This window comes from Lynx rufus, unplaced genomic scaffold, assembly GCF_022079265.1.
Source record: "Lynx rufus isolate CCGP_SWC_20201006 ecotype Redwood Valley unplaced genomic scaffold, mLynRuf1.p SCAF_27, whole genome shotgun sequence".
Taxonomy (NCBI): domain Eukaryota; kingdom Metazoa; phylum Chordata; class Mammalia; order Carnivora; family Felidae; genus Lynx; species Lynx rufus.
In genome coordinates this window covers 7283391-7308468 of record NW_025814842.1, presented here as the reverse complement: position 1 = coordinate 7308468, position 25078 = coordinate 7283391, and the positions used below count along the sequence as shown (strand labels likewise).

At 47.3% G+C, this 25078-nt stretch overlaps 1 protein-coding gene across 1 annotated transcript; it reads right to left on the bottom strand.

The window, feature by feature from the left end:
* Positions 1 to 454: 454 nt before the first annotated feature.
* On the bottom strand, positions 455 to 17767 carry PILRA (paired immunoglobin like type 2 receptor alpha). The gene is made up of 7 exons (XM_047089607.1): positions 17129 to 17767; positions 16417 to 16806; positions 5737 to 5931; positions 1808 to 1838; positions 1228 to 1277; positions 977 to 1008; positions 455 to 810 (listed from the first exon to the last, which is right to left on the bottom strand). The coding sequence occupies exons 1-7, from the start codon at positions 17181 to 17183 to the stop codon at positions 676 to 678; spliced, it is 888 nt and encodes a 295-aa protein (XP_046945563.1). The 5' UTR covers positions 17184 to 17767; the 3' UTR covers positions 455 to 675.
* Between the last annotated feature and the right edge of the window lie 7311 nt (positions 17768 to 25078).

The window sequence follows — 25078 nt, the reverse complement described above, 5'->3', positions numbered from 1 at the left end:
TCCCTGTGGCATGTCCCTGTTTCTGGTGGGAGGCCGGCACAGTACAGGGATCTGGGAAGGCAGTGAGACCCAAGTCCTGGGAGGAGGCCGTCAAGAAGGGCAGGTCTGGGTTCAGACCTGGCTCAGCCACTTACTAGGTGTGTGGCCTTGAGAAAAGCACTAACCATTCTGGGTCTTCTCTTCATGCCTCCGGTGAGTGCATCCAGGACTGTATAAGGTTGCTGGTGATGCTTACATGAGTGATGCACTTAACGCGGTACATGTTATGGTAGCAGAAGTAGAATGGTTAGATAAGGGGGCAGAGTCTGGGCTCTGGGCTGGCTGCCAGTGTTTGGTGTCCCCCACCTGGCCTGAAGGCAGTCACTGAACACCAGCCCTGGAGGAAGGATCTTGGGTGTGAGCTACTTTTACAGCTCATTTTTGGCGAGAAGGAAAAGACAGAAGATGCCATCAGTTTCTCTTTAGGTGCCTTCAGGCAAATCCTACTAGTACTTTTATTTTTGTGGGCAAGGGCTGGGAAGTTGAAGAGGGAATGGAAGCAGATGGCTCTGTTTCTCTCTGGTCCTTGGTGGCCTTCCACACCCACTGGCTTTTATCTGTGTCTGGCCAGGGTTATTACTAGAAGCTGTGACCTTCTGTGCAGCTTAGTCTCAGGGAGTCCCCATTCAGTCCCGCTCACTGGGCCTTTACGATAGAATACAGGGTCTCCTGCGGGCTCTCCTTGGAAGGGGTGCAGGGAGGGGCTGCTGGTGACGAGCTGGAGAGGGTGAGGGAGGCATAGAGGATGCCACCGTCATCCTGGGCTTCACCCTGGTGAGAATGAAGAAGGGCGTGAGTGGAAGGGGAGCTGTCCCCAACTTAGAGCAGTAACCCCATAACTGAGTGCCCCACCAACACCACAGTTCCTCTATTCCATCTACCCCACCTTCTCCAAACTTATTTTTAATTCCTTTAGGCTCTAGTCTGGGCTGCTTACCTTGGGGTCCAGCTTGGGCTCTGTTTTTTGTCCTAGAAAAATTCAAGGTGTGCTGGGGTCAGGTGGCATGTCAGCCAGGGCAGGGAGATGCATGGGGGCCTTGGGGAGTGAGATCATCTGCTAGGTCAAGACCAGGGTCAGGCCAGAGGGATGGGTGGGACAGGGAAAGAGGAGAATGCTGAGGCAGGTGTGTGGGCAGGGGGTGTGTGAGGAAGGGCGGACCAAGGTGGAGTGTCACAGTAAGAATTTACCTGTAATCCCGATGTTCTCATACTTCTCCTCAGTGTTTTGGACCGATTCCCTGTGTGCGAAGGAGAGGGCGGGAAGTGCATTAGAGGCTGGGCAGAAGTGGGTTCAAACCTCTGTGGGAGCTCTGCGACCCCCTGACACTCAGGTGAGCCAAGGTTTGAGGCTCTCAGGAGGCCTGGGAGAAGATTGAGAGGCAGTTTGCCGCGTAGCCAGTAGAGGTCCTGAGACTCCCTTGAAGATAGATCATCCCGGAGAAGCAGCTTTGTTGGAAGAGACATCAGAAGTGTGGTGATGGTCTTCTGGCCGGTGCCCAGGTGGGAAGGGAGAGAGGGGAGGGAAGGGGCTGAGAGAAAGAAAGAATAGAATAGGGAAGATGGGCTGGAGGAAAGGGGAGGATGAAGAAGAGAGCTCTGGAGGGAGGGAAAGAGGGAGAAGGCCTGGTGGTGGTGGAGGAGAGAGAGGTAAGGCTAGAAGCTGAGGAGGGAAGTGGCTCTGAGAAAAGAGGTGCCCACTGAAAGGTGAGGAGGAGAGCTGCTGTCCCCATAAGGACCTTCCTGTTTCCCAAACAGGACAAGTACTCACCCGGCTACGGTTCTGGCTTTAGTCTGCAGACCTGTAGGGGAACAGCAACATGTCAGGGTGCCATCCACAGAAGGCATCTCTCCTCCCTGCCTTCCTGCTCTGTGTGCTCTGAGACCACCCCTAGACAGGTCAGGGCAGCGGAACAGCTCTGTTGGACCCACCTGGGACTCTTGAGTGGCACCTGCTGGCACTCTGAGGCTGCCCAACCCTGTTCCGTGGTTGTCCTCAACACTAAATCAAGAGAATCGCTCTTGCCTGCTCTCTCTCTCTCTCTCTCTCTCTCTCTCTCTCTCTTTCTCTCTCTCTCAGCCTTTCCCTTTGCTTCCTTTCCCCTTCCTTGAATTCCTCACCCATCCCTCCACCTGCTCCTTCCATTGCAGAGCCCTGGCCCACCCACCTCCTCCTCCCCCTCCTTTGGCCCTTATCATAGACTCACAGCTCTCTCATGCCCTGATACACTGGCTTTCCATGTTTCTCTCCCCTCTCCTGAACCTCATGGCTGGAATCTGTGTCTGCGCTGCAGCCAGTTTCTCTCCACCCTCTGCCACTGAAACCTCTGCTGTCCCCCTGCCACCATCTCCCCTCCTGTCCTTCTGAGTCTGTCTACAGCATTTCCCAAGGATCAGCCCCTGGTTCACAGACATCCCCTCCACCACCCAACACTATCCTGGGAGGTCCCATCGTCGACAGGGACAGCCTTCTGAACACATGGGACTCCTATGTCCCCCCAACTCTAGTGACCTCCACTCCACTCAGCCATACCCTGGACTCCTTTTTATCCCTGGGATTGAGAACTCTGAAATATTAAATGCCAGCGTCATTTTTACACTACAACTTTCTTTCCTTCTAGCTCTCTTTTACCATCAGCCTGTTTGGTATATCTTTGTTTTGACCCTCTGATAATCCACTTTCTTTTGGGCTGTCCAAGCTCCCTGATGATCCTCTACTCTCTACTCCTGCCCTTTCACTAGCTCCTTGACTGCCTGTGTTCCCCTATCCTTATGCCACACTTAGGTGACACAGCTCTAATTCTGGATGTGGCTGATGGCAGAGAATGCTATTTGCTTACCTGATATCCATTCATTTCTTACTTTTTAAAAAAAGATTTTATTTTTAAGTAATCTCTATACCCAACGTGGGGCTCAAACTCACAACCCCAAGATCAAGAGGCACATGCTCTAGTGACTGAGCCAACCAGGTGCCCCGCCATTCATTTCTTCTTACTTAGTTACAGAACCTTGATTTTATTTGGGGTGGCAGTATGCTGCCCTACTGATAGATGTGGGACACAGGAGTACATCCTAGCCAGTAAGATTCAAAGGGAAGTTGGAGGTAAGATTTTCAGGAAGCCTCTTTAAAAGGAGGACAGACAGCTGTGGCATAGTCTTTTTTCCCTTCCTTCCTCCTGTTTCCTGTCTGGATTCAAAAATAATGGCTGGAGTCTGAGCAGCCATCTTGGATCATGAGGCAACCTTCAGGATAAAAGCCAGTGGCCAGGACAGTGAGCAGGAAAATAGAAGTCTGAGTGCCTAAGGACAAGGGCCTCCGCTATCTGTTTCCTCATCCTTTTATATGAGGGAAAACAATAAACTCAGTCTTATTTAAGCCCTGTTACTTTTGGTCTCTGGTGCCAGCAGGTGAACATAACTCCTAATGAACAAGTCCCAGAGGCTTCTAACCTGCATGAGGAAAAACATGTGGCGATGCTTTTACACAGTTTATGGCTTCTCATCTGAGTTGAATCCTTAAATACTGTCTTCCATTTCCTCAATGACTATGCCACATTTTTCTTCATCTCTAACCCGCATCCTGACTCTAGAGACAACCACTGTGATTTTTCCTCTGCAGAATTAAAAACAATTCCTATACCTTTGAGTTTATCAATGTTTTTATTCATGGCTTTTATGTTTATGTCATATATAGGGAGATCATCAACACTCCATGGTTATAAAATAGTCTCACATGCTTTCTTCTGGTGCTAGGGTTCTTCCCCCCACATTTAACTCTTTGATTGATCTCCATGGAATTTATTTTGGTGCAAATTATGAGATAATATTATTTTCTCAGATGGCTGCTCGTTTATTCCATCACCATGTATTGAATTACTCATCTTTCCCCATTGATTAGAAATGCCAGATTTTAACCTACTAAATTCCTGAATATATTTTGACCTGTTTTATCCTGCCTATATTCGGGCTTTTCTCTTTTAATACATTGGTTTATCTGTGTATGAATATGACAACATCGAATCATTTTAATTATTGCAGCTTAATAATTACAAGTGCTAGTGCTCACATAGTCCTTATTCTGTGCCAGAATCTGTTCTCAATGAATTACATTTAATTGTCATGACAACCCCCAGGGTGAGTACTATTATTATTCTCATTTTACCGATGAGTAAGTTGAGGCACAGAGTAATACAACCACTGCACCAGAGTTTCCCCAGCCAGGATTTGAGTGCAGGCAGTCTAGATTCTATGCTGCTCACCTCTGTGCTTTAATATCTGATAGAGCTAATCTCCTCTCACTGAAATCTTTCTCTAGAGGAATTTCAAATTAGTATTGGAGGGTGTTGCGTGTAAATAATTAATGTCTCTAGCCCTGTCCTCTCTTTTAGCTATAAATGCATACATCCAAATTTCTGATGAACCTCTAGGCTCAGATGCCACACAGGTATGTCTAACATGTCTCAAGCTAAAGAAGCATTGTTCTCCCCACAACATGGTCTTTGAATTCCTGTGTTCTCTAATTTGCTTGGTGGTTTCACCCAAGTTCTTCCCACTCCCTTGCCCCTGCACCAGCCTGATCACCAAATCCTACTGATTTTCTCTCTTGAACTCTTCCAGAGTCTGGCTCTATCCCTCCACCTACACTGCTACTGCCTTAGATTGGCCTGGCCCACGTCTGGCGCCTCCATCCTGGATGTATCTGGATGGAGAACTGCTTCATGTTGCCTCTAGGAGCAGAGGCTCTTGGGTGTGATTTACGAGGTTCTCTTCTCCCATCTCTAGCCTCCTCCACTGCATGGAGCTGCTTAGAGTTCTCCCACTGCTTTCCTGTACCTGCAGGGACAGTGACATCTTCACCACCTTCACCACTTGCCTGGCTAATTCTCTTATACTCTTTGAGACTTTCTGTAGTGTCACTTCCTATGGGAAGTTCTCCATGATTCCCCTCCTCTGTCCTAGACTACCACAGCTCTTTCCAAATGAGGCAGTCACCTCCTTTCCTCTCCCTCTGCCACTGAGTTCCTTGAAAGCAGGACCCACACTTTATTTACACTTGTATCTCCAATTATAAGCCAGACCCTGGAAGATAAGCCCTCAACCAATGCTTGCTGAGCTGAGCCAACTTCCTTTCCCTTCTGCTCTCTCCTTACTCTTCCAAGAGCTGACCCTCCCCTCCCCGTGAATCAAAAGATGAAGATTAGGGGCGCCTGGGTGGCTCAGTCCATTGAGCGTCCGACTTCGGCTCAGGTCACGATCTTGCGGTCCATGGGTTCGAGCCCCGTGTCGGGCTCTGGGCTGATGGCTCAGAGCCTGGAGCCTGCTTCCGATTCTGTGTCTCCCTCTCTCTCTGCCCCTCCCCCGTTCATGCTCTGTCTCTCTCTGTCTCAAAAATAAATAAACGTTAAAAAAAATTAAAAAAAAAACACAAAAGATGAAGATTGATGATAAATGATTAAGTCAAGAGACAAAAACTAGAAAATGATCAGATTTGTGGGGTGGGACTGGTCTGGAGCAGTGGTTCTCAAACTGGATCACACATAGACACCACTTGTTGAGATCTTTAAAAATGCAGATTCCCAAGCCCAGACCTCAAGGCCAGCAGGGATCTGCATTTTTAAATGCAGGATGACCTGGGGTTCTGGGAAACATTCAGTTGGGAAACTTGGGGACAAGTTGGAGGCGTAGCCCAGAACCACTTACCTTTGCTTCTCTTCCACCTGAGGAAGACAATCAGTCCCAAAACTGCTATTATGAGCACAACACCAGCCAGTGCCACCCCGACTGCAGCTCCCACACTCAGGGGTGAAGATGCTGAGCTCCCATTGTACTCTACGACATTGAGGTCAGCTGTGATGGTGGCTGCGGTGGTGGTGCCCTTGGTGGTCGCCTGGGCAGCTGAGAAGACACGAGAATTTAGCAGATTCTCCTCTGGAGGCTTGAGGTATTTGGATGAAACTGTTACATCTCATTCCCTAGTTTGGGGAATATTAAGGGTGGGGAGGAACTCCGAGAAGAAATTAAAAAAATGAATGGAATAGTCAATTCCTTAGAAAAAGTACCAAAACCAGAAAGAAGCCAGCCCTAAGAAAACTCACAGGAAAAAATTAATGAAACCTACGTAGGAATAAATTTATTAGGAAACAGGACAACAGAGAGAATAATAAGTGCAGGGAGTGGTTATTTAGGGGAAAAACAAACAACAAAAAACAAGAAAGAAATAAAACAGACAAGACTCTGGCAAACCTAACAAGAGTTTGTTGAAATCATTTGTGAGTGTATGCTCATTATAGGTTGATAAACTTAAAAAAACTCTGAATTGGATGATTTTCTGAAACAAACAAAAATTTCTGAAAATGGAGTTAAGAAGTAAGACACTTTCACTGATAGGTAAACAAAGAAGTGAGGACTCTTGGGGCACTGGCCTGGCTCAATCAGAAGAGCAGGTGACTCTTGGTCTCTAGGTCATGAATTTGAGCTCCACACGGGGGGTAAAGATTACTAAACAAAGTAAATAAACTTAAAAAAAAAAAAACAAGGAAATGAGAGCCCTATTAAAAACTACCTATCATAAAGATTCCAAGCTCAGGAGGCTTTATGGGTAAATTCTTTTTTTTTTTAATTTTTTTTAATGTTTATTTTTGAGAGAGACAGACAGACAGACAGGACTGTGAGCAGGGGAAGGGCAGAGAGAGAGGGAGGCACAGAATCCGAAGCAGGCTCCAGGCTCCCAGCTGTCAGCACAGAGCCTGATGTGGGGCTTGAACTCTCGAACCGTGAGATCATGACCTGAGCTGAAGTCAGATGCTTAACCAACTGAGCCACCCAGCTGCCCCTATGGGTAAATTCTTGTGAAAATTTAAAGAACAAATAATTCCCAGATGGATTCTAGAACACAGGGAAATATGGGAAAGAGGCAATTCTAATTCATTTCATAAAATGATAACATAACCCTGATGCTAATTTATCTATCTATCTATCTATGTATCTATCTATATTTTTTAATGCAGGTTAAAACAACAAAAGGCTGGGTTTGTTACCGATCTGAGTGGAGGAAAATACCCAGTAATTGAGCAGTGGAAGGATAGGTAGGTACAACCTTTGGGAGGGCATTTGTAAAGTGTAACATACCCAGGTGTGCCCTTTGACCCAGTGCTTTCAATGCTAGAAATTTATCCTGTGGAAATGCTGGGCAAGTGTTCAAAGGCCTGTGTTTAGGGGTGTTCCTTGCAGCTTTGTGATGCCCCAACAAGCTAAACATCTTTATTTATTTATTTTTTTACTTGTTTTATTTTTTATTTTTAAAAATTTACATCCAAATTAGTTAGCATATAGTGCAACGATTTCAGGAGTAGATTCCTTAGTGTCCCTTACCCATTTAGCCCATCCCCCCTCCCACAACCCCTCCGGTAACCCTCAGTTTGTTGTCCATATTTATGAGTCTCTTCTGTTTTGTCCCCCTCCCTATTTTTATATTATCTTTATTTCCCTTCCCTTATGTTCACCTGTTTTGTCTCTTAAAGTCCTCATATGAGTGAAGTCATATGATTTTTGTCTTTCTCTGACTAATTTCACTTAGCATAATGCCCTCCAGTTCCATCCACGTAGTTGCAAATAGCAAGATTTCATTCTTTTTGATTGACAAGTAATACTCCATTGTATATATAGACCACATTTTCTTTATCCATTCATCCATAGATGGACATTTGGGCTCTTTCCATCCTTTGGCTATTGTTGATAGTGCTGCTATAAACATGGGGGTGCATGTGTCCCTTCGAAACAGCACACCTGTATCCAGTGGATAAATGCCTAGTAGTGCAATTGCTGGGTCCTAGGGTAGTTCTATTTTTAGTTTTTTGAGGAACCTTCATACTGTTTTCCAGAGTGGCTGCACCAGCTTGCATTCCCACTAAACATCTTTAAATAGGACACTGAGTAAGTAGATACATTGTGATACATTATGGCATGGAGACACTCTGTGGCCTGTGTGTGTGTGTGTGTGTGTGTGTGTGTGTTCATTTTTGGGTGAGAATGCAAGCAGGGAGTGCAGGGAGAAGGGGACAGAGTATCTGAAGCGGGCTCTGAGCTGATAGCAGCGACCCCAATGTGGGGCCTGAACCCAGGAATCAAACCGTGAGATCATGACCTGAGCTGAAATCAAGAGCCAGACACTTAACTGACTGAGCCACTCTTGCACCTCCCTGCAGCCTTTAAAAAAAGAAAAAAAGCATAACTGTACATGTACTGAACTGGAAAGATAGTGGAATAAAAATAAGTTGTAGAGCAGAATAGTAATGTGGTTTGATTCTATTTGTGTTATGTATCTATATCTGTATCTATATCTGTGAGAGAGGACATTTCCGCAGAAAGAAGTAGTGGCTGGAGAGATAAAGTGCAGAGGGAGGAATAGACTTTTCATTCGACTCCCTTCTGTATTGTTTGAACATTTTTAAAAAGGCAGTATAAGTATTACCAGTACCTTTACTATTTTCAAAATTTAATGTTTATCAAAGTTATATAGGCACGTAAGTTAAAAAGTCCACACATTCCATAGTATATAAAGACAGCAGCCCCTGCATAAGCCTCTCACTCCCTTCCCACTCTACAGAGTCAACTGTTTTAGCACCTTTTAGTGCTAAAACCTTTTAGCTGTTTCTTTCGGCATTAACCTTGTATTTCTAAATCACAAGCATACACTGTTGTTGCTTGAATGGTTGGAAGTATTGTTGATTTACTTCCTACCATTGAAATCAAGGATTTAGAACTCTCACACCCCTGTTTTCTCCTTTTTACTGGACAGTCCCGCATGCGATGTCCTTTTCATGAGATGGGGTCTTCACTTGGCTTTTGGGACACCATTCTCTTGTGGCTCTTTTCCTGCCTCTCTAGCAGCTGCTTGTTGATTCCTCCTTTTCCCAACCTATAACAGTCATGGGCCCTTCTCAGTTCAGTCCTAGGACCCCCTCTCTATCTACACACACTTCCCAGATAATTTATCCAGTCCCATGGCATCAACTATCAGCGACAAACTGATCCCACCCACATTTACATATCCAGTCATCTCTTCCCTGGCTCTCCTGAATCCTGTATCTCACTGCCTACTTACACCTCTGTTTATCTTGTAATGTCTCAAATTACAGAACTCTTGATGTCCTCCCAAACCTGTTCCTACCGCATGTCCCCCTCTCAGTAAATGGCAATGCCATCCTGTAAGAAGCTCAGGCCAAAAGCCTCAGAGTCACCCTTGCTTCTTCTCTCTTTCTTACCCCCCACATCCCATCATCTGCAAATCCTGTCTGCTCAGTCTTCAAAATATAACCAGCATCTCACCTGCCCTTGTTGTCACCCTATTTCAAGCACATCACCTCTCACTGGTGTCCCTGCTTGTGACCTTGCTCATCTTTACAGTCTTATTCTCTATACAACATCTGGAGGGACACTTGTACAATGCACATCAGCACAGCAGGAAACCCTCACTAGACTCATTACACTGAGTAAAAGTTCTTTTCTTCACTTTCAAAGCCACACTGGACTGCCCCCGCCCCCCCCCCCCCCCCACTGCCTGTTCTGATCTCACCTGCTGCCACCATCAGCCTCTTTATCTGGTTCAGCCACACACTTGTCCCACCTCATGGCCTCTGCCCTTGCTGATCGCTCTTGACTGGAACATTCTTCTCCAGACCTCTCCCTGACTTCCTACAGATTTGTGCCTAGGCTGGATTTTTCTGCTGGCTTCTCTTAGATCCACTCCCCAGCTCCTCTCCACTTGCTTTGTGCCTTTGGGGGCTGGTCTTGGTGGACTCAATCCATGGGCTCTCTCACCAGCTGGTTCCTAGTCAGTAGCCAGTCAGAGTCACCATCCAGAGATGGAAGGAGAGAAGAGGGCAGATCATGGCATAGCCCTTGGTCCCCTGTCTGACAGGTCTTATATTAGGGTTTTCAGAGACACAGAACCAATGGAATATAGAAACAGATGTGGAGTTTTGAGGTATTGGTTCATGTGATTATGATACCTGAGAAGCCAGAGTTTGCTATCTCTAAACAAAAGGCCCAGGAAAGCTAGTGATGTAGTTCTAGGCCCAGACCTGTGGGTCTGAGAACCAGGGGGACCAGTGAGATTCCAAAGTCCCAAGAACCAAGAGCTCCAAAGTCTGAGAGCAGAAGTGGAGATCCCTGCCCATCCTCCACTTTTTTGTTCCTTTAGTTCTCTCAAGGGTTTGGATGATGCCCACCCACTGCTAGACTCTTCTGGAAATACCATTACAGACTATCCAGAAAGAATGTCTTATCAGATCTCTGAGCATCCTGTAAGCTCATTCAAAACTAACCATCCCAGATATGTTGACTCTATCTCCCCAGAGGCTACAGCTCATCTCTGGGTCCCCCTTCTTCCTACTCTGTTCCTCAGTCCTGGGGATGGTCTCAGGGGTCTCCCATCCCTGACTGGTTTCCCCATCCTGTGCCCTACTCTAAACTCTCCCCAGTCATCCTGTTTGAGCGGCTGCTTCCTGCCAGGACTCTGACTAATGTTCCCAGAGCCTTTGATGTTCCGTCTGAATAGAGTAGCACCCTTAGCAACCTTTATCCCTCAGATTCTGCTCCAGTTCCCTCCTTTTCTCTTTTCACCACCACTGTACATGCAGAATTAATTTGTTGGCTTTCCCTTGAGTCTTCTTGCTCATCCACACTTATGTACAAAGAGCATTGTTGTACACATGATTTGCTCTTTTTTTTTTATTGCTGCTGTTTCCCCAGTGTCCAGATTAGCACTCGACGCATAGTAGGTATTCAGTCAATATTTGTTGAATGAATGCATGAGATAATTTTCTCTTAGAATTTCAAGCCATTCAACCATTGTTTTCCAGCTTCCTCTGTTACTATGGAGACCGCCAAAGCCATTGTGATTCTTGAATCTCCTGCAGCCTGTTTCTTTCCTCCTTGGAAATCTGTTGGATTTTCTTTCTTTTTATCCCTGATGTTTTGAAATTTCATGTTGTAGTGTCCTGAAGTAGGTCTTTTTATTTGTAACCATTTTTCTGGGCTTCTTTGTTCTGGAACATTTCTAGAGTTATCTAGGATATTTTCTTCCCATGGCCTTATCTCTTCTCTGTGTCTGGAACTCCTGTTATTCAGAGGCTGGAGCTCTTGGGCCAATCCTCAGTTTTTCTTATCTTATAGTTTCTGTATGACTTTACTATGGCAAATGGAAGAAATGACCACAAACTGGGTGACTTAAAACAGAAGTTTAGTTTCTCGCAGTTCTGGAGGCCAGAGGTCAGTGAGCAAGGTGTCACGGGCCGCAAAACCTTAGGAGGCTCTGGGGGAGAGTCTGTTGCCTACTTCCTCCAGTTTCTCGAGGCTGCACCACTGAGTCTCTGCTCTGTGACCATATTGCCTTCTGTGATAGGTTCCCTCCACCTCCCTCTTAGAAGGAGGCTCCTGTTTGCATGTAGGGCCCATCCAGCTATTCCCAGGTTTCTTCACCTCAGAAGTCTTAGCTAAATCGTATCCCTTACCATGGAAGGTAATAATCATTAGTTTTGGGGACTGGGATATGAACACGTCTTTGTGGGGGCCACTATCCAACCCACCAGTTCCCAAATCCGTGACTCTTTGTCTACCTTCTGCGAGATTTCCGTCAAGTTTTTCTTGCAACTCTTTAACCGAGTTTTCTATATTTGCCATTATATCTTAAATTCTCAAGAGCTCCTTGTTTGTTTGGAAAGCTCCCTCTGTTATACAGGCTTGCACTCTCTTAACTTTCTGAGGACGGTAGTTATCTGAGTTTCATTCTTCCTCCATTATTTTGATTTTTTCCAGGAACCCCCTACCCCCTCTCCCCACTGCATTGGTTTTGCTGTGTATTTCATGGGGGAAGGATTCCTTAAGTGTTGAATGCAATCATATTTTTAAAAAAATCGTTTTTAACATTTATTCATTTTTGAGAGACAGAGAGCATGAGTGGGGGAGGGGCAGAGAGAGAGAGAGAGAGAGAGAGGGAGACACAGAATCTGAAGCAGGCTCCAGGCTCTGAGCTGTCAGCACAGAGCCTGACACAGGACTTGAACTCACGGACAGCAAGATTATGACCTGAACTGAAGTTGGACACTTAACTGAATGAGCTACCCAGGCACCCCTGAATGTAATCATATTTTTAAATGGCGTCTCTAGCCTCAGGCATTCCAGGCACAGCAGAGGCAAGCTGTCAATCATCAGGACTGGGGGATTCCATGCCAGGCCAAGACCCCATCTTGCTGCCTTGGTTGCCAGTGTGTTGCCACGCTTGGTTGCCACGCTGATTGGTAGCTGTGTATGTGGTCTGGGAGAAAGTGCTTGTTAGCTAGTGGGCTGTAGGATCTGTTAGGCTTTCTGAATCCTTTCTGAGCCCATCAGATAGATTTCCTAGAGAAAAATCTCCTGATTTCTTGCCATGGTAGGGTAGGGGATACCAGCTGGGCTATCCTGAGTCCTAGGAGGCATCTAAGGGGGTAAGGCATTTAGGATCTCATCAGTTCACCAAGTCTCCAGTTTTAAAGACTGAACCCTTGCCCCCAGGTATGCCTAGGGTACTGCCCCCAGAGTCCCTCTGGTCCATTCTTTCTAGAAAGCAAATCTCCAGTCTCTGCTGGGTGGGGAGGGGGTGTAGAAGTTTCCCTGCTTCTTTTTATTGTTTTAAAACTTTTTAAATGTTTATTTATTTTTGAGAGAGAGAGAGAGACAGAGTGTGAGTGGGGAGGTGCAGAGAGAGAGGGAGACACAGAATCTGAAGTAGGTTGCTGACAGCGCAGAGCATGACCTGGGGCTCGAACTCACAGCCTGACCTGGAGCTCGAACTCTCAAACTGCGAAATCATGACCTGAGCTGAAATCAACTGCTTAATTTACTCCCACTGTCAGGGGTTCTGGGGTGGCTCTTCCTAAACCGTTGAGGGGTTTTGCAGTGTAAGAATTGCCTTTCTTTTGGTGCTCCCCACTGCCAGATTATGGCTTGGCTCCCCTGGTCTCCTAAGCAGATACATTAGTCTATGTCTTTCCAGCTTCCCAAATATTGTTTTTCACCACATAGCTCACATATTTTTTTGTCCCTGTGGATTTTTGTCTTAAAAAATTCTCTGGGGGGCACCTGGGTGGCTCAGTCGGTTAAGCATCCAACTCTTGATTTTGGTTGAGGTCATGATTTCATAGTTGGTGAGATTGAGCCCTGTGTTGGGCTCCATGCTATCAGCATGCTTGGGATTTTCTCTGTCCATTTCTGCCCCTCCCATGCTCTCTCTCTCAAAATAAATCAATGAACTTAAAAAAATTATCTCTGCTGTCATTTTAGTAGGGTTTGGTAGGGAGAGGATGTAAACATGCATATAACCCACCGTCTTGGCCAGAATTTGTGCAATATTTTATAGTGAAAATTTAAAAAGATGAATATTCAGAAATAATGTTGCATATTAATAATAAAAATAAAAGATGTAAAGGAAAGCAATATCTCTTGTGAGATGTTGACATGGTCTTTAGAAGAACACACCCAAGGTTATTGAGGGCTATAAAACAGGAACCATTTCTGGGTGGAAGATTGTATATTGCACTGACTTCTGTTTTCATCAATTGCTTTCTAGATTTAATGCAATTCCAATGTAAGTGCTACCGATAGGTGTTTTCCTCAGAACCGGGCAAACTTATTCCAACATTTATGTGAAACAATAGGCCAAAACAATAATAAAGTTTTTGAGGAAGTAATGTGGTTCTGATGGAAATAGTCTTGTCAGCCACTGAAACATGACCAAGTTATAATCACTAAAACAGAGTGGTAGTGATATAAGAAAAGACAGAACAGTGAAATGGAGATGACAGACCAGAAAGGATGCTATTCTACAAAAAGCCCGGCCTAGGAATCAATGGAGAAGAGAAAAATTATCCCATAAATGGGGTTGGGACAATTGATTCGTTTCTTGGTATGAAGATCAGTTTAATTCTTCACCTCATACCATATATCAAAATAAATTCTCACTATATTAATGCATTTTATTGTGAAGTCATATAAAAATCAGAATAAATTAGGGACACCTGGGTGGCTCAGTTGGTTAAGCATCCTACTTTGGTTCAGGTCATGATCACAAGGTTCCAGAGTTCAAGCCCAGCATCAGGCTGTGTGCTGACAGCTCAGAGACTGGAGCCTGCTTTGGATTCTGTGCCTCCCTCTCTCTCTGCCCTTCCCTCCCTCTGTGTCTCTCTCTCTTAAAAATAAATAAACATTAAAAAAATTAAAAATAAATTAATAATTTAAAAAATCAGAAGAAATTAAAATCTTTTCAGCCCCTAGGGGATATAGGATTTTTTGGCTAAGAAATAAAAGAGAAAATTATAAAGGAGAATACAATGAGATTTGCCTACAAAAGGAAAACATCTGTATATAGAAAACATTGTTAAACTAGCCACAAACTTATCAGTTCTATTTGCTGCAAATATTCCTTTAGGGTGATGTCTTTGCATGGTGGCACCTCACTTGGATTAAAAAAACGTTTATTGGGGCGCCTGGGTGGCGCAGTCGGTTAAGCGTCTGACTTCAGCCAGGTCACGATCTCACGGTCTGTGAGTTCGAGCCCCGCGTCGGGCTCTGGGCTGATGGCTCAGAGCCTGGAGCCTGTTCCCGATTCTGTGTCTCCCTCTCTCTCTGCCCCTCCCCCGTTCATGCTCTGTCTCTCTCTGTCCCAAAAAAAAAATAAATAAATAAAAATAAACGTTGAAAAAAAAAACAACGTTTATTACTTTCCTGTATTTTTTAAAAATATGAGTATAGATATCCAATTAATTGTATTAATTGAAAAATTAATTTACTGATGAAAAACTCATAGTAAATGTGACTGAACTGAGAAATGAGGAAAGTTGGAGGATCAGGAAAGGAGGAAGAGGGGTCTGGGGAGAGCGAAAACCTCTCAAAAAAGGCCATTTAAGGGAATATGGAGGAGGTGCCAGAAATAGAAATCCAACGCTGTCTTGCTAAATTCAGGTTGTGAGCCACTTTCTATTTGCTCTGAAACCAGCACGGTGGCCAGATGGGACAGTGGTTTACCAAGGGTGGGGGCACGGAGAGTGTCCTTCCACCCAGGAGCAGTGATACGTTGTTAGAATTGTCAGTGCAAGTGATTATAAAGAGAAGATGTGGGATTTTTAGTTTTTAAGGAATTTTCTACAGATAATATTCTACAGACAGTGCATCCCCTAGTGCCTGCTCCTGGGAAGGGCTCCCTCCCCAACTGCTCTGGAGACCGACAAACTAGGTTCAAGTTCCCAAGGTCTGCTGGGTAACATGGGAAGATCTGCTGCTGTAACACATCCCGTTCCTGGGTTAAAATAGGTGAAGACAACAATAGGATCAGGTCAGCTGTGAAGCTGCGCAGCTACTAGGTTAAGAGTGGAGGCTCTGGGGTGAAACGGGGTTCAAGTCCTGCCTGCACCATGAGTGTGGCTCTGGGCAGGCGTTTAGGCTCTTTGAGCCTCAGTTTCCCTATCTGTAACAGGAAGATAAGAGCAGTGCCTACTGTTACTGTGGGGTCGCAGGGAAGGTTGTTAACCAGGGTGACGTACGCCTAGTTGTTCAACCTGACACAGTGCATGGTAAGCGGCAGCCGCCATATTTCTGCTGTAGATGGCATGTCTCAAAGGCCAGGATGGAGGAGCAAGATCGGAGTGGACAGTGGGGACGGTGCAGGCAGAGGTGGGGACCAGGGGTGGGGGGAGGCAAGGAGGGTAAAGAGGATGGAGGCAGGGGAAGAGGGGGATGGGAAAGGAGAGGAGGGAAGGGGCTGGGGCAGGGAGCATCGTGGGCCAGGTTCCGAGGAGCAGAGCAGGAGAAGGACACAGGGGGGACTGGGAAAAGAGGTAATGGGGCGTGGCCAGGGGACAGGGGTCTTGGGTCATGATTGGGTACCTGCTGTGTGTGCTGGGTTGAGCCCGCGACTGTGGGGAGACACAAGACTGGGGGCTGGCAGGGGCTACTCACAGGGACACAGGACAAAGGGAACGCAGACCACGCCCTGAAGAAGTCAAGTCCACCTGGACAGCGTGGGGTGAGGGGAGGGAGGCAAGACTGGAGGCCCAGCTTGAAGCAAGAAGGGAGGATTCCTGGGCAGCCTGGAAGGTGCTGAGGCTGGGGGCGCGGGGTGGGGACTGGCTCCGGAGGGGGAAGTGAGGGGGATGGGCAAGGAAGGCAGCCCAGGTTTGGGGAGATCCAGGAGAAAGAGTAAAGTTGGCAGAGGCCTGGTGAGGGGAGAGGGGTGGGGAGAGGAGTTTGAGAGAAGGGGTAAGCAGGAAGATTGGGGCCTGGGCCAGGCCTGGGGGATGAGGGCACCATGCAGGGTGGGTGTGGTGGCTGCCGGGCAGCTGGACTCACCGTCAGTAATGGTGAGTTTGGTCCCTGGGATGGACTGCCACACCTGTTTGCCGTCTCTTAGCGTTTCCACTTGGACCCGGCAAAAGTACCTATTCTCATCTTTTTTCCGCAGGTTCCATATACACAGGGTGCCGGAGTTCTGACCCTCTCTCAAGTCCAGGGAGATCCGGTTCTTGTAATCCTTATGGATAAAACGCTGGGTACTGTTGTAGATGACCTCTCCATGGAAGTCTCTCCGTCTGACGGCTATACTCAGTCTGGGATCCTTGGCTAACTCCCAGCAGTGGAAGTAGGAGAAAGAGATGCAGGTGGAACCACCCTCGGGGGCTGAGAGAGACGCTGGTTGGTTGATCCCAAAGTCAGCGTTTGGATTGTATTCTTTTGAGCTGCCTGGAGCAGAGAGAGGAGAGACTTTGAGCCACTGGGAGAGATGAGGACGATAACCCCAGACCTTCTGGCACCCTCGCTCACAGAGCACACCAAGTGTGACAGATGGCAGGACTGGCCCTCTGGCCTGGGTGTCCCCCTTGCCGGGCTTGGGGTAGGGAGGAGGGTGAAGGGTTGGGGAGGACCTGGCACCATGGGACCAGCCCGCTGGAGCTGGGAGGCCTGGCCGGCTACCCCAGCAGACCCCTTCTCCAGCTGCCCAGCCACAGCCCTTCCTGGGGACTCCTGGCCCTCGGGGCAGAGCCAGGGTGTCCTGGACACTCACCAGCCTGCAGAGATGCCGGCAGCAGCAGCAGGGACAGCAGCAGGGACGGACCCATGGTCTCACTCTCCTCCCAGGAGAGGAGAAGCCAAGCAGCTCTAAGGCCAGAGGGCAGGGCCTACAGAGGTGCCTCCTCGGGGAGTCCAGAGGAACGTGGAAAGTGTGGATCAGGTTCCTTCGGAAGAGCAAGGGAGGGTGAGCTTCCCCAAACTCGCGGGCCCCCGGAGTACCCAGCACTTCCTTTATCAATCTGGTTTCTTCTTTTTCTACATTGCAAAAGCGCCTCCCTTGTGGTCAGTGCACAGAGAGCCGTGAGAAAGGCCCCCAACTTCTTTCTTCACATGGAGGGCCATAGTTCATGGCCTTTCTTCACATGGCCATGGTTCATGGTTCTTTCTTCACATGGCCACCCCACACCTTGGCCATCTGTGGCCTCTCCTCTTCCATCTCAGCTCCTGGCCACCTCTCCTCAGGAGTCAGTCTCTGTCTCTCCACCTCTCCTTCTCACTGGCTCTCGGCATCTCCTGGCCTCTTTGTGTCATCCAGGTGAAGGGGCTGCAGCAGGACCAGTTTGGCTCTTCCAGCCAGAGGACAGGCAGCCATGAGTCTCTGCCCAGCTAACGCCTCCCCAGAGGAAGGAGGAGGGACCCACTGGTGATCAAATGGCCTCGACCCCAGCACCAGGCACCAAGGACACCCAACTTGCACCTGGCCGCTCTCCCTCCCAGCAGGGGCTCCCCTGCCCAGGACCCAGGCCTACCAGGCTCCTTCCCTCCCCTGGTCAGCTCCTTTGTGCAGTCTCACACCATCCCTGGGGTTAAGAGGTGAGGGTGGGCCTTCTGGAGCCCATGCCTCGACCCACAGGAGGCAAGACTTGATCAGCAGGCCCCTCTGTCCTCCACTCCACAGATGAGGAGACCAAGGGCTCAGAGAAGCCCTGCCTCAGGTCATGTGACCCTTGAGGCAGGTCCAGGACTCAAACTCCAGTCTCGCTGAGTCCACAGAGCCTTCTGCTCCTTCTGGATGCTCCCACCAAGTTGCACCACACAACCTTGGGCCTCGGCTCCCTTCTGGAGGGTAAGCCCCAGGAGGCTGTATTTTTATAATGCTCCTTAGGTCATTCCCTCCACAGCTGTGAGAGCCCTGGCTAATTGGGAGCCTTCCTTGAGCAGGGGGGAAATAAGGCCCAGAACAGTAATGAGTCACCCTCCGGACGGTCCCTGGACCGTCTCCAATCGAGGGCACTGCCAGCCTGTGACTGCTGGTGGGTGGGGACGAGATACTGGGGCTGAGACCATTGGTGACTCTCTGTGCTGGTTTTAGGAGGCTCAGCTCCCTCCCTCCCCAGAATGAGGTTGGCATTGGCTTACTCAGTAGATGGTGGGGATTGGAGAACATGATTTCATCACAGGAAGTGGCCCCATCTTCTGGAGGCCGAAGCAAGAAGACCAGCTTCCTTTCTCAGTTGCTTCCTCAGTCCTAATTTTCCCCCACGCTTCTCCCAGGGCCTTCCAGGCAGCCCCTGCCCTGTCCCTATGTCTGCATTTCTTGTACTTCCTCCTAGGCCCCAGGAGACAGGTTCTGCATTTTCATGGAATCCCCTTCTCTGAGCCAGGCCCTAAACATCCATTGCCTCATTTTCAGCCCTACAACATTGGGTGGTGGATTTGTTGTTTTTCTATTTTCACCACAGGAAACTGAGGCACCATCAGGAAGCAGCCTTAATGTCATGGAGTCTACTGGGCTGTGAAAGACGTTTAGGTGAATGGTGACAGCTGGAAAGGTGGACAGAAGAGAGGACAAGGGACCGACTGCCTTTTTGGCAGTTCCTCTAGAGGGTGACCTGCCCTGTCTGAGGGGTGACACCTGAATTTTATTCCCACCTTACCTCCCTGGCTGTGGAACCTGGCTGGACAGTCTCTTCTTTGCCAGGTCACCCAAGGAGGGGGCTGGACCCCACTAGGGGGTGCCCCAGCCCCTTCTGTTGGGCAGCGTGCCATGTTTACTCAACAGGCTCTGGGTCACTTTGGCAGAGTACCTGTCGCCCGGGTGCCTCAGGCCCTGCCTCTCCCATATACTATCTCCCTAGATGCAAGCTGCACATTCCATGCCGTGTTCAAGCCCCTGGCCCCAGTGGGATCCCTATGAGACTTGAAATTAGGAGACATGATTTCTGCTCACAGATGGTGTGTGGTCTTTGTGTTTGTTCATCCTCCCTTGTCCTGGTAGCATGAGAGGGCCCTGTAATCAGCATTGAGCTGTGGCTCTACTCACAGAGGGGCTTCTGGAAGGAGGAGGGCCTGGTGTTTTGTGATTCCCTGATGGGCAGAGCCTAAATGCAGGTTTTTAGCCCAGGGGGTGGCTGTGGGGGAGGGGTCAGGAGTGGGGGGAGTGGGGGAGGTGTCAGGGACAGAGTGAGGGCTATGAGCTGTGGACCACAATTTGAGAATACAGCTTACATCTTCCTCCAAGTTCTCCTAAGTTTCTGTTCTCCCTTCCTCATTGGCCACATCTGTCACTGTCCCAGTCCCTTCCCCTCCATGGCACCTCACCCTGCTCCTGCTTTTCCCCCAAGATCAGGAGTAAGGCAAAGAGGTCTGCTCTCACTACCTCCATTCATTGTGGTGGAGGTTCTAGCTTACGCAATAAGGCAAGACAAAGAGGTAAAATTGTTGTGTTTTCTGAGAATCTGTATTTATGTATTTGGCAGTCATTCATCACATGGGAATTGTATTGACTTTTTTTTTTTTTTAATTGCATTCTTGATGCTCTGGCACTTGTGGCCTTGCTGACTGGGGAGAGATGGCCCCTCCCAAGGCTAGCCTATTCTTAGATCTAGGGAAAAGCCTCCTAGCATGCCTTTCATATGCAAACTAACCCATGAGACCCATACTCTAAAACGCTACTTTTATCTAATTCTCACACACCAATCCAGTATTTCCTCTGCCCTGAGTCAACCCTGTCCTCGGTGCCAGACAACTAAAGATAGCACTTGTAACCCAAGGCCCATTCAAATTAGTCAAACTAGCCAATCCTAAACTGGTTCCTCTTCCTTATCTTGTCTTGCCAGGGGAAAACATAATAAAGGCTGTGATCTATGCCTTCCGCTTGGTCTTGCTTTTGCCTCCTCTAGTGTTTCCCCAGGTGGCCCTCTATGGCATGGCATTTTCCTTCTCTGCAAGAAATGTCAGTTATAAAAACCTTTCAGTGTCATTACCCTCTCTGTGTCATCACTCAGTCTCCTGTATAAATTAAAACTCTGTGAGTATAAGAATTGAGCCAAAAGGCATCCAGATTGAAAAGGAAGAAATAAAAACCCTTTATTCACAGATGAGTTGGTGCTTTATGTAGCCAATCCAATGGAATCAACAAAAAAACCTACTAGAACTATAAGTGACTTAAGCAAGTTCACAGGAATCAAGAGCAATACACAGAAATCAATTGTTTTCTATATACTAATGACAAAAAATGGAAGTCAAATGAAAACACTATCACTTACAATAGCTACAAAAATATGAAATATTTAGGGGTGCCTGGGTGGCTCACTCCGTTAGGTGTCTGACTTTGGCTCAAGTCATGATCTCACAGTTCGTGAGTTCAAGCCCTGCGTTGGACTCTGAAATGACAGCTCAGAACCTAGAACCTGCTTCAGATTCTTTGTCTCCCTCTCTCTCTGCCCCTCCTTCGCTCACACTCTGTTTTTCTCTTCAAAATAAATAAACATTAAAAAATATTTTTTAAAAATATTAGGGGCACCTGGGTGGCTCAGTTGGTTGAGCATTTGACTTCAGCTCAGGTCATGATCTTGCCGTTCATGGGTTCGGGACCTGTATCAGGCTCTGTGCTGACAGCTTGGAGCCTGGAGCCCGCTTTGGATTCTGTGTCTCCCTCTCTCTCTGTTCCTCCCCTGCTCACACTGTGTTCTGTCTCTCAAAAACAAATAAACATTAAAAAATTTTTAAAAATATGAAATACTTATAACAATATGTGCAAGATCCGAACAGAACTAGAAAACATTACTGAGATAAATTAAAGATTGACGAATAGAGATTTCCTACATAAGTATGAACAGTATCAATGCTGTTCAGAAGTCAGTTCTCTCCAAATTAATATGTAAATATAACACAATCTCAGTCATAGTCCCAGTAGGCTGTTTAGTAGAAATTGGCAAGCAATTCTAAAATTCCTATAGAAATTCAAAGTACTTAGTACTTAGAATTCCTATAGAAATTCATAATACTCAAAGTGCTATCTCTAGTTGTCTGAAATTGAAGAACAAAAACGGAGGATTTATGTTACCTGACTTTAAGACTTACTGTAAAGCTACTGTAGTCAAGATATATTAGTGTCAAGACAAATAGGTCAATGGAACTGAAACAAGTACAGAAAGAGACCCACGATTATGTGGTCAATTTATTTCTAACAAAGATGCAAAGACAATTCAGTGGAGAAATTATAGTCTTTTGAACAACTGGTACTGGAACAACTGGAAATTTATATAAAAAAATGAACTTCATATTTTGTTTTTGTTTTTATTTTTTTTAATGTTTACTTATTTCTGAGACAGAGACAGAGCATGAGTGGGGGAGGGGCAGGGAGTGAGGGAGACACAGAATCCAAAGTAGGCTCCAGGCTCTGAGCTGTCAGCACAGAGCCTGATGCAGAGCTTGAACTCACAAACCGTGAGATCATGACCTGAGCTGAAGTCGGTTGTTCAACCGAATGCGCCACCCAGATGCCCCTCATATTTTGTACTATACACAAAAATTAAATCAAAATGAATCATAAGCCTAAATTTAAGTCCTAAAATTATGTAACTCAAGAAAAAAAAAACAGGAGAAAATCTGTGACTAAGGTGCAGATTTCTCAATTCAACACCAAAAGCATTAAAGAAAATACTGTTTGGGGCGCCTGAGTGGCTCAGTCAGTTAGATGTCTTGATTTTGGCTCAGGTCATGATCTCAGGGTCATGGGGTCTTGCTCTGCCCTGAGTGCAGAGCCTGCTTGGGATTCTCTCTCTCTCCCTCCCCCTCTGCCCCTCCACTGCTCACTAGTGCACACCCTCTCTCTTTCTAAAAAATTAAAATTAAGTTAAAAAACGAAAATCATAATGAGATACCATTCTATATCTGTTAAATGGCTAAAATTGAAAGACCAGTCATACTGTTGGCAAGGATGTGGAGCAACTGGGAATGTAAAGAGGTACAACTGTTTGAGTCACTCCTTAAAAAGTGAAACATATACCTACTATCTATACATATACATGTACCACATACACATACCACTGACAGGTATCACTGTGTTGACCAGCAGCAGCAGCAGCACATGGGAACTTGTGAAAATGAGAAGTCTCAGGCCCCAGTCCAGCCTGTTGAAGTTTGACAACCACTGCTCCGGGGCAAGGACACTGACTTTCAGGACCTGCCTTGTCTGTTACCTTTACTTTTCATGGCAATCCTGTGAGATGAAGAAATTTTATTCCCACCCATCAGAGGAAGAAACTAAGGTTCAGACAGGTCACCTCACTCACTCTAGTTCCCTCTACTGGGGCAGCCTGGACTTTGGACAACGCTCAGATCTGTGTGCCTTGGGTGCTTGGCGCTTTCCAATATGATTACCCTTCTTCCCAGCTCAGCCAGGAGATTAACCTCTGCCATGTCCCCTCTCCTCCCACCGCTCTTCTAGAGAAAGCCATTCATCAGTGCTTCATTCATCTGGATGCTTGTCAAGGTCTGGGGAAACAAAGGCAACAGAATGTGAGCATGAGGTAAGGCAGCAAGATGACAATGGTTCCCTGAAGGACAGGGAAGGAGGAGAAACCAGGAGCCAGATCTTGGTCTCTACCCTTCCCCATGAACTGCCTGGTGCCACTGCTGACAACAGCACTGTGTTTATTTACTTCCTCCTGTTTTCTATCCAGAGGACAGGGCCCAGAGAGGGTTTCTCCTGCCCTGGTTGGGGGCAGGCATGCAGTGAGCCCTCCAGGAATTAGGACCCAGTTGGGAGGGAAGACCTACCCGTGTGAAGCAAGGAGAGGGAGGCCACAAAGTCAATGCTGAAACAGGTGGGGATGACATCTCCCACTTACTGGGTGCTGGGTGTTTTGCTTATTTGCTGTGTTCTTGATGCTTTGACAGGTGGAGCCTCACTGACCAGGGAGAGACTGCCCCTCTCAGTGCTGGCCAGTTCCTAGAGATGGCAAAGACTTGCCCAGGAGCACACCTTTCATATGCAAACCAACCAGTCCAGAGCCCAGTCCAGAGCCCGTACTCCAAACCACCTCTTCCATCTGGCTCTTCTGCTCCAGGAGGGCAATATTCCTCTACCCCATTCTCCCCAGGGCAGCCCCTAATCTGCAGAATCCGCTGAAATTATTCCCACTGGCCAATCTTAAACCAGCTTAACCTGCTTTGCCTTGTCTTTTCCACAGACACTAGATAAAGGCTCCTGCCCATGTTTTCCCTTCACTTCCTTTGCTTCCTGACCGACCTTGGTGTCTCCCGATGCAGCCCTGCATGAGATTCCATGCCTCTGGGATCTAGGGATCAGTGAGTATAAATTCTTACCTCATAACAGTAATTTCTGTGTCTTTGTGTCTTACCATATCTGATTCAAACAAATCCAAATAAAATTATATATATATGTATATGTGTGTGTGTGTATATATATATATATATATATATATATATGTTAAATGTTTATTTTTGAAAGAGGGAGAGAGAGGGCCAGCAGGGGAGGGGCAGAGAGAGAGGGAGACAAAGAATCTGAAGCAGGCTCCAGGCTCTGAGCTGTCAGCACAGAGCCGGAAGCAGGGCTTGAACTCAGGAACCGCGAGATCATGATCTGAGCTGAAGTTGGCAGCTTAACCATCTGAGCCACCCAGACGCCCCTAAAATTACATTTTAAAGTAGGAGTTAACTCTCCCCGTAGGCAGGGTCTGTTATGGTCCTCATTTTACAAGAGGAAACTGAGGTCCTGAGTAAGGTTGTGAACATCACTTAAGGTCACATTGCCACTGAATACCTGCTGTGGTGTTGGGTCTGTGCCTCTGCTCTCCCCACTTCCCCATGCAGTGACAACTGTCAACAGTCCTCTGGGCCACATCAGCACCCAAGGGTTCCCTTTTCTGTGTTGTCTTCCTGCTACACAGCGAGATGCTTGAGGACTGACCGGGGCATGGAGTTTTGGGTCACTGGCACCTGGCATAGTGCACGGGGCAGTCAGTGCCGACTGGTGTGAATGGAAAGAACACAGAGGTGGGTGTCAGGTGATGACGATCCATGTAGCTTTCCAGTCAGTGTGCAGTGTTTTCTGTCTTACCTCATTCTGTCCTCTCTCAGACCCTCTAAGGGAGGTAGCTGTTATCCCCACTTTACAGATGAGAAGACTGAGGCTCGGGGAAGGGAAGGCATTTGCCCAGCAGTCTGACCCAGGGGCTGCCTTCTGTGGAGTCTGCCACTGTCACATTCACAAGTTTCATTTGTCATGTGACTGAGACTTCCTCACCTGTCAGCCTCCTCCTCATGGCCGCTGGCTGCATTCCAGCTCCTGATCAATGTGACAAATGCCAACAGAGCCTCTCAGAGGTGACAGCAGAGGGCTGAGGACTGGGAGGCACCGGCTGACTCCTGACCTTGCTGTGCTCCCAGCTTGAGGGAGGAGGAAGGATACTCTCAGAGGTGACCCTTGTCGCCCTTCCCCTCTGTGTCACAAACAGCTCTCCAGAAGCCCCGATTCATAGCATTTGCCAGTTTCCATGGTGCAAGAACTCCCACAGTATGGAGTTAGCTACCTCTGTGTGGACCAAATGTTTGCATCCCCACTGGACCCCCCAAATTCACATGTTGAAGCCCTAAGCACCAGTAGGGCTGTATTCAGAGGTGGGGCCCCTAAGGAAATAACCAAGGTTAATGAGTCATGGGGGTGGAGGGCTGATCCTATAGGACTAGTGTC